This window comes from Physella acuta, unplaced genomic scaffold, assembly GCF_028476545.2.
Source record: "Physella acuta isolate Inbredline_101_S28 unplaced genomic scaffold, ASM2847654v3 ptg000622l, whole genome shotgun sequence".
NCBI lineage: Eukaryota > Metazoa > Mollusca > Gastropoda > Physidae > Physella > Physella acuta.
In genome coordinates, this window is record NW_026732141.1 from 50,639 (window position 1) to 64,168 (window position 13,530).

The 13,530-nt window shown below is 41.6% G+C and overlaps 1 protein-coding gene across 4 annotated transcripts in view; it reads left to right on the forward strand.

The window, feature by feature from the left end:
* The window catches only part of LOC131948092 (filamin-A), a 66,057-nt gene that overhangs the window by 15,058 nt on the left and 37,469 nt on the right, over positions 1 to 13,530 (forward strand). For 2 of the 4 annotated variants that reach the window (XM_059309599.1, XM_059309601.1), the window contains exons 1-2: positions 90 to 205; positions 10,722 to 11,180. In XM_059309599.1, coding sequence (XP_059165582.1) covers positions 10,847 to 11,180 — 334 coding nt within the window. In that variant the 5' untranslated portion in view covers positions 90 to 205; positions 10,722 to 10,846. Of the gene's footprint in view, positions 1 to 89; positions 206 to 10,721; positions 11,181 to 13,530 lie in introns of those variants that run through there. The other 2 variants (XM_059309602.1, XM_059309600.1) reach the window with 2 other exon arrangements.

Consider the following 13,530-nt stretch of genomic DNA (forward strand, 5'->3'; position numbering starts at 1 on the left):
CCCCCGTACACATCATATCTTATCCATCCTTTACCTATAAGACGTGCCCCGTTTGGGTGAGTGCTGACTACGTCATCACTTTCTGTGGTGGTTGTGTGTACCAAAGGCTTATTACCAGCAATCGTCTGCTGTCGGGGCTGACTATCCTCACAGACACTGGGATACCATCACCTTCGTAACTGAAACCTTAGCAGACGAGACACCGGTACATACATTTTTTTTCTATCGCCTAGCGTGATACCCTAGTGTTAAAATTTAAGACGTTAAAGCTAAACCTTTAAACTTCAAACTTACCTTTTTTTATTCTGTTTGCGTTGTGACGTTTTCATGAAGCACCTGTATTTTTTCTCTCTAGGCGTTGAGGTGAGTAAACACGGTGTATGGTCGCACTTTAAAGTCGGCAAAGCTCGAGGCAAGAAGACCCGTTTAAATAAATTCGTGGTGAAATTTCTGGAGGAGGGGACATTATTCTCTCCGGATTTGTGTAGTTTCTGTTTTAAAAGTTCGGTTATCTCTGGTAAATCTTTTATTTTTGTGTTTATTTTGAGTGCATGTGTAAAAGTGAGTTATCAACATTAGATTTGCAATGAACCTTAGTTCAGTTGTGCAGGGGTAGAGAGAAAAAGCCAGCATATAAACGAAGCTAACCCTAGCAGCAGTCTTCGATGCTATACGTTTAAATCTTGGTCTAGATTTTCTATTGTTCTAGTTTCTCTATTGTCCATTTTTTCCTCCTTGGGCAAGGTTTTTGAAATTTAATAATTTTAAGGCAATAACTTTCAGGTTTTTAATAAAATAAACATCCAATAGTCTTGGGTTTTACCGTCTGAACAAGTAAAATAAAATAAAAACCCAGTTGTTTACCCGTGTATTTGCCAGTTGTTAATACCGTAGTCCACAATTGGATTCTTAAATAGCCAGAAACTTATGTACGGGGGGAAGGATGGGCAGTTGTTCTATAGATCTACAGAGTATAGGCCCACCATGGTTTATAGGTAGACAAATGTGTGTTTCTGGATTAGGATTGGGTTTTTTGCAGGTAGAAAATATACCATTGGGTAGGACCGTGTGTTGGGGTAGGACCGAGGGGTGATATAGGACCGTGGGTCAGGACCGTGGGGTGGGGTAGGACCGTGTGTTGGGGTAGGACCGTGCGTTGGGGTAGGACCGTGTGTTGGGGTAAGACCGTGTGTTGGGGTAGGACCGTGGGGTGATATAGGACCGTGGGTCAGGACCGTGGGGTAGGACCGTGTGTTGGGGTAGGACCGTGTGTTGGGGTAGGACCGTGGGGTGGGACCGTGTGTTGGGGTAGGACCGTGGGTTGGGGTAGGACCGTGTGTTGGGGTAGGACCGTGGGGTGATATAGGACCGTGGGTCAGGACCGTGGGGTAGGACCGTGGGGTAGGACCGTGTGTTGTGGTAGGACCGTGTGTTGGGGTAGGACCGTGTGTTGGGGTAGGACCGTGGGGTAGGACCGTGGGGTGATATAGGACCGTGGGTCAGGACCGTGGGGTAGGACCGTGTGTTGGGGTAGGACCGTGTGTTGGGGTAGGACCGTGGGGTAGGACCGTGTGTTGTGGTAGGACCGTGTGTTGGGGTAGGACCGTGTGTTGGGGTAGGACCGTGGGGTAGGACCGTGGGGTGATATAGGACCGTGGGTCAGGACCGTGGGGTAGGACCGTGTGTTGGGGTAGGACCGTGTGTTGGGGTAGGACCGTGTGTTGGGGTAGGACCGTGTGTTGGGGTAGGACCGTGTGTTGGGGTAGGACCGTGTGTTGGGGTAGGACCGTGTGTTGGGGTAGGACCGTGGGGTAGGACCGTGTGTTGGGGTAGGACCGTGTGTTGGGGTAGGACCGTGTGTTGCAGGTAAAATAAACACATTTCGGAGTGCGAGCGTGTTTTCGCAGGTAGAAATAAACCGTATTTTGGAGTACAGGCGTGTGTTGCAGGTAGAAATAAACCGTATTTTGGAGTACAGGCGTGTGTTGCAGGAAGAAACGGGCAGAGTTATGCCCCTTCTGGCACACAACAGATTCACGTGCCTGGCTGTTCCGGAATGAGCAAGGTAAGCAGAAACACCAGCAACACACCTGTGTACCCGCTCTGCTCCCGTGACGTCAAGAGGTAAAAAATTTACCTAGGGGGGGGGGGGAATCAGAGGAAGTTATTTTATCGAAGAAAAAGTTAAAACGTTCCTGAAATAAAAAGCTCAAGTATGAGACAGTTAAATAACAGTAAACTTACAGTGAGCAGGAATATTTTCATTCTCCTGTCTTTCTTGATAAAATTCTATGAAATGGTTATCTTTATGACGCTAAATAGACTTGAAAAGTGGTTCCAAATTTGTGTTGCCAGAAAGCATATTTTTCAACCAAAATTGAACATTTGTGTATTAAGTACGAGATGACTTCCGGTTTTATTAAGACAAGAAATATTCATATAAATAATTACTAGTAATATAACAGTATTTTAGCAAACACTTTTATTTTTTATTTAGATTAGTATAGTTAGGATGTTGTGGTGATAGGGAAAGATATATTATTTAACATAAATACAATACTACGCTATGCACTGTAGATCTGACTTTCATTGTTTTACTCTCCCTGGCCATTCCGGTTGACTTCAAGAATAGGTTGAGGGTGGTTTTTAAAAATATTGCAGTAAACATGGACATTGCCAGTCATCCTAAGGTTGCCAGGAAGGGACAAGTACACTTGTTGTTTAGACGCTTACCCCCGCCACCCTTCTCCTCCCCAACCCACCCCCTAATCGCCGCCGCAGCAATTATTTTTTTTTAAATAACGACAACCTAACGTGGGGAGTCGAGAAAATACAAGGTGTGTTGTAGGTGGTGCTTCATACAGCAGGTGTGTTGTAGGTGGTGCTTCATACAGCAGGTGTGTTGTAGGTGGTGCTTCATACAGCAGGTGTGTTGTAGGTGGTGCTTCATACAGCAGGTGTGTTGTAGGTGGTGCTTCATACAGCAGGTGTGTTGTAGGTGGTGCTTCATACACCAGGTGTGTTGTAGGTGGTGCTTCATACAGCAGGTGTGTTGTAGGTGGTGCTTCATACACCAGGTGTGTTGTAGGTGGTGCTTCATGTTACAGGTGTGTTGTAGGTGGTGCTTCATACAGCAGGTGTGTTGTAGGTGGTGCTTCATACAGCAAGTGTGTTGTAGGTGGTGCTTCATGTTACAGGTGTGTTGTAGGTGGTGCTTCATGTTACAGGTGTGTTGTAGGTGGTGCTTCATACAGCAGGTGTGTTGTAGGTGGTGCTTCATACACCAGGTGTGTTGTAGGTGGTGCTTCATGTTACAGGTGTGTTGTAGGTGGTGCTTCATACAGCAGGTGTGTTGTAGGTGGTGCTTCATACAGCAAGTGTGTTGTAGGTGGTGCTTCATGTTACAGGTGTGTTGTAGGTGGTGCTTCATACGGCAGGTGTGTTGTAGGTGGTGCTTCATACAGCAGGTGTGGTGTAGGTGGTGCTTCATACAGCAGGTGTGTTGTAGGTGGTGCTTCATACAGCAAGTGTGTTGTAGGTGGTGCTTCATGTTACAGGTGTGTTGTAGGTGGTGCTTCATACAGCAGGTGTGTTGTAGATGGTGCTTCATACAGCAGGTGTGGTGTAGGTGGTGCTTCATGTTACAGGTGTGTTGTAGGTGGTGCTTCATACAGCAGGTGTGTTGTAGGTGGTGCTTCACGCAGCAGGAGCAGGTGTGGTTGTTGCTTCAATGGAGGGGGGGGGTGCATCACCTAACTGACGTGGTGTGTGTGTGGGGGGGGGGGGGGCGTCAAATAACTGTTGTGGTTGTTGCTTCAGTGACGGGAGGGATGCGTCACACAGTTGATGTGGTGTGCGTCACCCAACTGGCGTGTTCGTGTGAAGTTGGGGGGGGGGGGGGGGGGAATCAATTATCATGTCGACCCTAAAAAAGACGATACATCAAGAAACAAACTGGAGAAGGCTACTGTATTGTTCAATGATTAGAATAGATTGCTTTCGTTTTTATCTTTTGAAATGTAGATACACATTGCATTGGTGCATCCCCCACACTGGTCGCTAATTTAGATTTGAATTTATTTGACCTAAATCATTCACAATTTCGTTACACGTTTTAATTGTTTAGTGGTATTAGTGGTGTGCATTGATTATTTTAAAATTAAGTCACGCCCGTTAATTACTACCCTAAACCCTATTTGCCAAATATTTTATGTGTAACTTGTGGGAACGAATCGACGGGTGGGGGTTGGCGAGGGGGGGGGGGGGGAATTCAAGCATGATTTCATAATCGGGTTAGGTAATTAGATGAAATTAACGGATTGTTTCTGTATACAGCGGCGTTCTTTTACAATTTTTTTTTGTTATTAAAAATAAATTCATCAGCCAAATCTTAATTAGGCCAAGATCAAAGACCTGGGTAAACATTTGAGCCTCACCTGTCGAAGGTGTGATGCATTACCGCTGCACCATTGAAAAGCTGCTCGTGACTTACATGTGCACTCACCCACACACACACGCTCACGTGTTTCCAGTCGCACGTGAAGGGGCAAGGTCGGGCTTCCACTGTGTACTCGCCATGTTTGTTACAGGCTGATGGTACTGTACTCACCATCAGCGGTTGGTACCGGTGGGGGGGGGGGGGGAACCGCTGCGTCAGCTGAAAGTTAACAGCGCGAGGCTATCTTTGAGAAATAACTTGTATTGATGATCAGCCGTTTCAATATATATATATATTGTTAAATTAAGTAATGCGTCAATTGAATCTATATCAAGGTCTCTTTTAAACACTTTTTTCCTCGGCGAGTTGGGGGGGGGGGGTGGGGTCACTTGAAGCTTCCAAAGAGGGCCACTTTAAATTTGACGGGGGGGAGGGGGGGGCGCTGAAACTTGTTAAAGTTGTATATTTTCTAAATAAATTAAGTATTTTTCTATAGGTATGCTATTGTATATCAAATACATGAATACAGATCATAATTATTTTTTTTGCCGCGAAGTTTTTTTTTATTCATTTGTCGTGTATACAGAGACACAAGTTTTGTTTAGCTTTCAATTCAAATGTTCTCTGTGTGAACATGTTTTGTCGCTTCTCTATAACAAGAGTTCTATTTAAAACTAAACTGTTTGCATTTATTTATAGTTTTGGTCACGTGACCAGCTTGCCTCCAGAGTTGCGGGTCTTTTGACGTAAAAAACAACATAAAAATAAATCCCAGCAGATATAAAGCCATGTCATTGTTCCATATAGCCAGGTAAAAAAAAAATCCTGAGAATAAATGCCAGCACCTCTAAAGCTGATACCTCTGTTCCACGTGTCAGGATCTGCTCGTGATCTACCTGTTCTAAAGTTCCCGAACACCTGGGTGTTAATGACTTGCTCTGTTTGTGCTAGTCACATCAAAAGAAACCAAATTGTCCCCGCTCGCAGAGATAAGATGGCACTTGTATGCTAAACCCATTTGACCCAGTAGCACTTCAGAACGAAATCTATCCGTTGAGCTATCGACCATCGACAGTCCTTTAGGAGTCGGTCTTGGGCTAGCGTCTCAGCCCTTTAGAAGTCTGTCTTGGGCTAGCGACCCCCGACTCAGCCTTTTAGAAGTCTGTCTTGAGCTAGCGACTCAGCCCTTTAGAAGTCTGTCTTGAGCTAGTGACCATCGACTCAGCCCTTTAGAAGTCTGTCTTGAACTATTGACCATCGACTCAGCCCTTTAGAAGTCTGTCTTGGGCTAGTGACCATCGACTCAGCCCTTTAAAAGTCTGTCTTGAACTATTGACCATCGACTCAGCCCTTTAGAAGTCTGTCTTGAGCTAGCGACTCAGCCCTTTAGAAGTCTGCCTTGAGCTAGTGACCATCGATCAGCCCTTTAGAAGTCTGTCTTGGGCTAGTGACCATCGACTCAGCCCTTTAGAAGTCTGTCTTGAGCTAGTGACCATCGACTCAGCCCTTTAGAAGTCTGTCTTGGGCTAGTGACCATCGACTCAGCCCTTTAGAAGTCTGTCATGGGCTAGCGACCCCCGACTCAGCCTTTTAGAAGTCTGTCTTGAGCTAGTGACCATCGACTCAGCCCTTTAGAAGTCTGTCTTGGGCTAGTGACCATCGACTCAGCCCTTTAGAAGTCTGTCTTGAGCTAGTGACCATCGACTCAGCCCTTTAGAAGTCTGTCTTGGGCTAGCGACTCAGCCCTTTAGAAGTCTGTCTTGGGCTAGCGACTCAGCCCTTTAGAAGTCTGTCTTGGGCTAGCGACTCAGCCATTTAGAAGTCTGTCTTGAGCTAGTGACCATCGACTCAGCCCTTTAGAAGTCTGTCTTGGGCTAGCGTCTCAGCCCTTTAGAAGTCTGTCTTGGGCTAGCGACTCAGCCCTTTAGAAGTCTGTCTTGGGCTAGCGACTCAGCCCTTTAGAAGTCTGTCTTGGGCTAGCGACTCAGCCCTTTAGAAGTCTGTCTTGGGCTAGCGACTCAGCCCTTTAGAAGTCTGTCTTGGGCTAGCGACCATCGACTCAGCCCTTTAGAAGTCTGTCTTGTCAAGATAATATTCGGAATAAGTCGTGCTGGTTGAAAAGATTGGTTGAGCAGGCTTATGAACGTAGGTGTGTGAGGATGAGTTGATTGAGGATGTGAGTGTATGTGTGAGGGGGTGGGTGGGGAATGTGGGTGTGTCTCTTAAAACGGTTTCACGTTCACAAGGAAGATAACTCTCATCTAAACAATTTCCGTTAAATGTCAATACGCACAAGCCAAGCCTCGACTCAAATCCGCGAATACATTTTTTTCGCTCTTTTTAAATATGCTCTTTAAATATGCTCTTTTTAAATATGCTTAGTATAGGAGTTTTCTTACGAGGTAAAAGTTCATTTAAAAACTAGTTTTATTATGAAGTTAGTAGCAGGAAAATTAAGACAAATTAAAAGGTTTTTTTTATAGTTCATGAATTATTTACATTCCCACTATGGAAGGTGTGCTGTGTGTTATGTGTGACGTCAGAGCGGAACCCCCACCACCCCATCCCCTACCTGTATTAGCGTGAGTCTATGTGTGTTGGGGGCTCACGCGTCTACACGTCAGGGCTAGACACGTTGGTCTGAGAACTTCAATGGACCGGTGGATTTGGGAAGTTAAAGGGGGGGGGGGGGGGGGGGGGAGGGCGGGTCTGACATTTTGTTTCCGGAAGTATCAAAATTCTCATGCTACTTCTATATTTGCTATTTAAAAATTATTTTTTTAGCAAGTCCCGCAAGTTTTACTGCTATAGTTAGACTACAAGCTACAAATCTAGTGTTGTTACACTACGATTAACCTCACATTTCAAACAAGCTTAAATTAAAACCAACGCAAAGGTCTTAATGAGTGTTTCCCTAGCAACGGTGTCACGTTAAAATGTTCCCCTTCTTTTAGCTGTAAAAATTATGTACAGGTTCCCCAGACTTGTAAAAACTTGAATTCCAACTCAGTCTTAATATTACAACATTACATGGTTCACCATAAATGACTTCACTATCGGAGGAATTCCAGAACTTTTTCACTATTAGATTATGTACATTTTAAAAGATAGACCAAAAACTATTCAACAGGTTTGTTTACTTTAGGATTATATTTATAAGCCGAGCCAATAGAACATTATGACTTTGTATACATTTATCCACTAAAATTATCCAGTAGAGTTTACCCATTTAAAAAAAAATTTAATTGAATTTCAGTCAATTGTCATTCAGGTTTTGTATGCTTCAGCAGCTCGTATGCTGTTAAATCGGAACGACGGTCTCAAATGCTGTAATATTTGAATAACTGTCTCGTATAGCGTAAGAGTATAACGACTGTCTTGAAAAATGTTATGATGTCTTGTTTGCCCATTATTACTATCTAAACAGAAATAATATTAAATGTTTGTATGCTAGTCATTATTATATTAGCTCTTCTGTTTAGATTAAATGAATAATTTTAGAGCCATATCTTAAAAAACATATTTTGCTGAAAACAATTAAAACAATAATATCTAAATCACCGTAGGGAATGTTAATGTCATTTGTTTTTACACTAAATAAGCATATCCTTGTTGGGAGCGGTAAGCGGTGTTGACAGAAAACATGCCCTTTGTTGTAAAATAAACCGTCTAAGTAAAACAATACTTATTTTTATTTGGGATGGCTACACAACATGGGCGCATCCAGATTGTTCTTCTTGGGAGGTAAATCTTAGTCACGTTGTGGATAACAATTATATATTATACAATAAAAAAAAACACTAGTAGAAGACTAGTATGATTTTAATTTGAAAAGTCTAACTTTAATTATCGTGATAAAAAACTACCCCTCCCTACTCACACAGTATTACAACACTTCTATAACTACCCCTCCCCACTCACACAGTATTACAACACTTCTATAACTACCCCTCCCCACTCACACACACACACTAAAACACTTCTATAACTATCCCTCCCCACTCACACACACACTAAAACACTTCTATAACTACCCCTCCCCACTCACACACACTAAAACACTTCTATAACTACCCCTCCCCACTCACACACACACACACACTAAAACACTTCTATAACTACCCCTCCCCACTCACACACACACACACACTAAAACACTTCTATAACTACCCCTCCCCACTCACACAGTATTACAACACTTCTATAACTACCCCTCCTCACTCACACACACACACACACACCACAACTAAGCTATGTTATGAAGACCATGTTATAAAGCCCATTTTATTTCCGTATGCACCTATATAAATGTAGGAAGTTTGTGTTGAATATGTTGTAGCCTATATGACATATGCTGTAGGTACTTTATGTATGTGTAGCGTGTCTATGTGTAGCTCGATACTGTCACGTGTTGGTGTAGTGTCAGCCCTAACCCAGGTGTCTGCCTGCACAGTTCAAAACTTGCTGATTCTAAGACACCATTTGAATAATATGTCGGCCTGCATTATTCTTGGCTGAAGTATCGCACACTAATTTATCAACTACCTTACAGTGAGCCTTTAAATTGTAAAAGTGATACGCAACACACCTGCGATGGTGTCTCCTTTTGCATAATGATTAAGCCACCTCATGCAAGCAAGTAACAGCTCCCCCCCCCCCATGCAAGCAAGTAGCAGTTACCCCTTATGCAAGCAAGTGGCAGTTACTCCCACCCCCATGCAAGCAAGTAGCAGTTACCCCCCTCTCCCCATGCAAGCAAGTAGCAGTTGCCCCCCATGCAAGCAAGTAGCAGTTACCCCCACCCCCATGCAAGCAAGTAGCAGTTACCCCCACCCCCATGCAAGCAAGTAGCAGTTACCCCTCCCCATGCAAGCAAGTAGCAGTTACCCCCCCCCCCATGCAAGCAAGTAGCAGTTACCCCCCCCCCCCTCTCCCCATACAAGCAAGTAGCAGTTACCCCTTATGCAAGCAAGTATCAGTTACCCCCCTTGCATGCCACCTCCGTGGAGGTATCAACCATACATTTTGCACCCTCCATGTTCCTTAATCACAGCAGCTTTAAATCTAAGCTGTCGGATTAAAAAAAAACTTTCTCTAAATTAAAAAAGCCGTGTTATATAAAAAGAGCCTTGAAACAGCCCGACATATATTGTTTTAACGAACGTGGCCTGGGCCTTAGTCCCTGTGCTCAGTGTATTTATGAAGCACAAAACTACAATACACTGTCGTGGTGTGATATCTTCATGCAGAATAGCATAGTGAAACTTTAAAAAAGTAATACAATGCGGGCCATGACACAATACAGGTGAATCATTCCTATATGTATGCACACACCTCACTCACCCCCCCCCCCCCCCACACACACACATAATACAGTGGTGCAAACGTTTCTCATGCACCAAGTTAAGAGGTGTGTCCAGCCCACACTTAACGGATATCTTTTCTGTGGCACCGTCCCACTGCCCCGGCGTGACGTCACCTTTGTACTAGGTCTCTGCTCGCTATGAATGGGACGATCTAATCCTATAACGCTGGGATTGTATGTCGATCAAGTTTAAACGGTGGGATTGGGTGTTTTTTTACTGCTTATGTACTTGTACACATGCACTCCGCGTCTTAGTAAACAATAACTTGAACTAGGAGACACCACAGGGATTAACTAACTGTTATTGGTTGAACACCGGGGTGGGGGTGGGATTGCTCGACAAATTAAAAACACAAAAAATAATTAATTAATTTAACACTGACATACTAATTAGCATGCTTAAAAAAACTAAATGCATGCTAGACAGGTTAGTCATATTTTAGTGACATAATATATCAGTCCTATCAGTTTGCCTGGAAATATTTCTCCAATATGTACAGGTGCATTCATTCAGTCCCCAGTCCCCATATGCTGATCTGTATTTACTTAGATTTGTTTGACATGTTTCTAAACTTGATGATATAGGCCTACTCCCGTTAAGGAGAGGAAGACTCGTTAACGCCCCTCCCTTCTTTTTTTTTCACTGGCACTCACTAAGTCAAATTGTGAAGTCGTATTTATTATCACGCCTAAATAGGAGTAGAACAAAAAAGAAAGAGGTCTGAAGTGGCAAACTTGACATAAATAGTAAGCATTCGGCACTTGACCGTTTCTTGCAGTGGCAACTAGAGCTCATTTTAGTTCAGGGAGAACTGCGCATACACCACGCATGTTTTCTGCCTACGTGAAGTTTTTTGTGTACATAAAGAGTTTCTCATTCAATTAATATATTTTCATATCACCTGTCTATCTTTGCAGGTTGAGTTTCGATAAGAAAATAAAACTTCTCCAACGCGACTGGAGGTAGGATTGTTATACAAGCCCGCAAAACTTGACGGGACACCGCTTGTCTTTTATTCAAGGGAAATAAAAACAGAAACACCATGCAGACCGCGGAAGATCCCGATTGGGACGAGGAGGAAGAGATGACTACGACCGAAAGAGAGCTCGCAGACGACGCACAATGGAAGTTAATTCAAAAGAATACATTTTCTAGGTGGGCTAATGAGCACCTGAAAACCGTTAATAAGCAGTTGGCTGATTTAGAGTCTGATTTTTCTGATGGATTGCGACTTGTTTCTCTAGTCGAAGTGTTGTCAGGAAAAAAATTCAAACATGTCAACAAACGACCCAACTTCCGAACCCAAAAGCTTGAGAATGTCACCATGGTCCTCAAGTTTTTGGAAGAAGATGAAGGAATTCGAATTGTCAATATCGGTAAGTTATTATGCTAATCCAGTAGAACATATTTTCTTTTTCTTTGCGTATAGCGTAGTAGTAGATCTCTAGTACTTCACTCACGTATAGATCTACTCAGACTATATGTGACTCTACACTAGTCTAACTAAGTCTACACACTACACACTCTCTACTCACTCAGTGAGTAGACTTACTGTCACTGTCTGTGACTCTAGATATTCTAGCCGTTCTAGCTGCTAGACTCTAGAGTACTCTAGACTTAGACTCTAGATCTAGCTGCTGCTAGACGCCTAGAGAGTGATAGAATCTACATTGCTACAATAATCTAGAATAGATCTATCTACATCTTAATTAATAATTGTGTGTAATTAGGCCTATATTTACTATAGGCCTATTATTATTAATATTTATTTTTAGGGCCTAGGTTTTAATTTATTTAGGCCAAAATATTTTTTAATAAGAATTTTAATAATAATACTTTTAATACGGCCTAATTTAATTAATTTCAGAATATTAGATCTAGAATATCTAGCCTAAATAATAAATTTAATATGATTAAATAGTAAATAGGCCTAGGGCCTAGGCTAAGTTTTCAATAATTACGAATTGTTGCTTTGCTAGGTTCTATATAAAAATATGTTAGCCTAAATACTTTTAATATTAGAATCTATAAAGATATGATTAACTGCCAAAATATAGATTTTACCTAGGCTAGAGAATATTACTATTATTATGGTCAATCACAACTTTTAGAGTATTGACCTTTATTAATAATTTATTAATTAGTCCTAACTAATAGAATAGTTTACGAAAAAATAACTGAGTGACACTATATTTCATGTATTGGCCTTAAAGTGTTAAATAAACTAATACTGTTAAGTATGGTTACTATACTAAAACATTTAAAAGCTGATAATCAACATATGGATTTTAGCATTTAACAGTTCTTAGTTTATATTTGGCCCATCCAGCAGGGATTGAGATCAAGTATTAGCCTAATAATTAAGAATACTTGTTGAGTAATCCTGAAAATAAATAAAATAAATGCTAACAGAGGGGTAACATGTAGTATCATGGCAATTAAAAAGGATAGGTCCTATCACTGTATTTCAATAATTATAGTTCTTAGATTGTTTTTAGGTCTACTTGCATATTAACTATAATTGTCAATTATATGGAAAATGTCCTGTATTTATTTTTAGAATTGAATTGTGCCTTTCATTAATTAAAGCATTAAGATAATTCGTAAAGTGATTATGTTAGTAATTCCAATGACATATAAACTCTTTGATTTAGGCATCAGGCTGAAGTAACATTAGTGAGCAATGTTTGAGAATAGGGTCAGTTGAATAAATTAAGTTTCTGCAAGTCTGTTATTATCTGTGTCCATAACAGCTTGTGTTGGGTATAACCCATTGTTAAACTCAGACATGTTCTTGTCAAATACCTAAAATAGGTAAATTTTTAATTGATTTGCAGACAGAGACTCCAGTCTTTTTGTATATATACTTTTTTTCTTAATTCTTTGTATTACAAAAAACATTATATTTAGAAATTAACACAATTATATTAACAAATATAAAAAAAAGGAAATTTTTTGTCAACAAAATAAGTTGTGTTGAAGTTGACCATTTTGTTTGTCCATATGTGCCACAAACATTTTGCAACCATAGCCTGATGTGGGCTACAGGTACTCTAAAAAAATCAATAGCTTGAAAATAGCCTCAGTCTCATACAGCAATATAAACATGACCTATTTCTATGAGAATTTGACCCCAAAAGTTGTTCTACTACTACTGTTCTTTCTACTGGTAAATTATGAGAGTTTATTTCTCTACTGTTTCTTCGTGTATAGGATATTTGTAGTTGTTAGCTATTAGAGTTTTAGTGAGTCTACTATAAATAAATGATGTGTAGCTCAGCCAATGATAGCCTACAGTGATGTTATGAGGATGTCATGATGTGTAGTTGAGCCAATGATAGCCTATAGTGATGTCATGATGTGTAGCTTAGCCAATGATGGCCTACAGTGATGTCATGATGATGTCTGTACATGATTGTCTGAGTGACTTTCCCTTTGTGGCATAGCTTTTGTCAAGGTGCATTAAGTGCAGGCCTAGATAAATGATATCAGTGATGTGATTACCTAGGCGTGGACTGTCCTCTAGATAGGTGGGTGTGATTGTTGTGCACTGTCCTCTAGATAGGTGGGTGTGATTGTTGTGGACTGTCCTCTAGATAGGTGGGTGTGATTGTTGTGGACTGCCCTCTAGATAGGGGATGTGATTGTTGTGGACTGCCCTCTACATAGGTGGGTGTGATTGTTGTGGACTGTCCTCTAGATAGGTGGATGTGATTGTTGATGTTC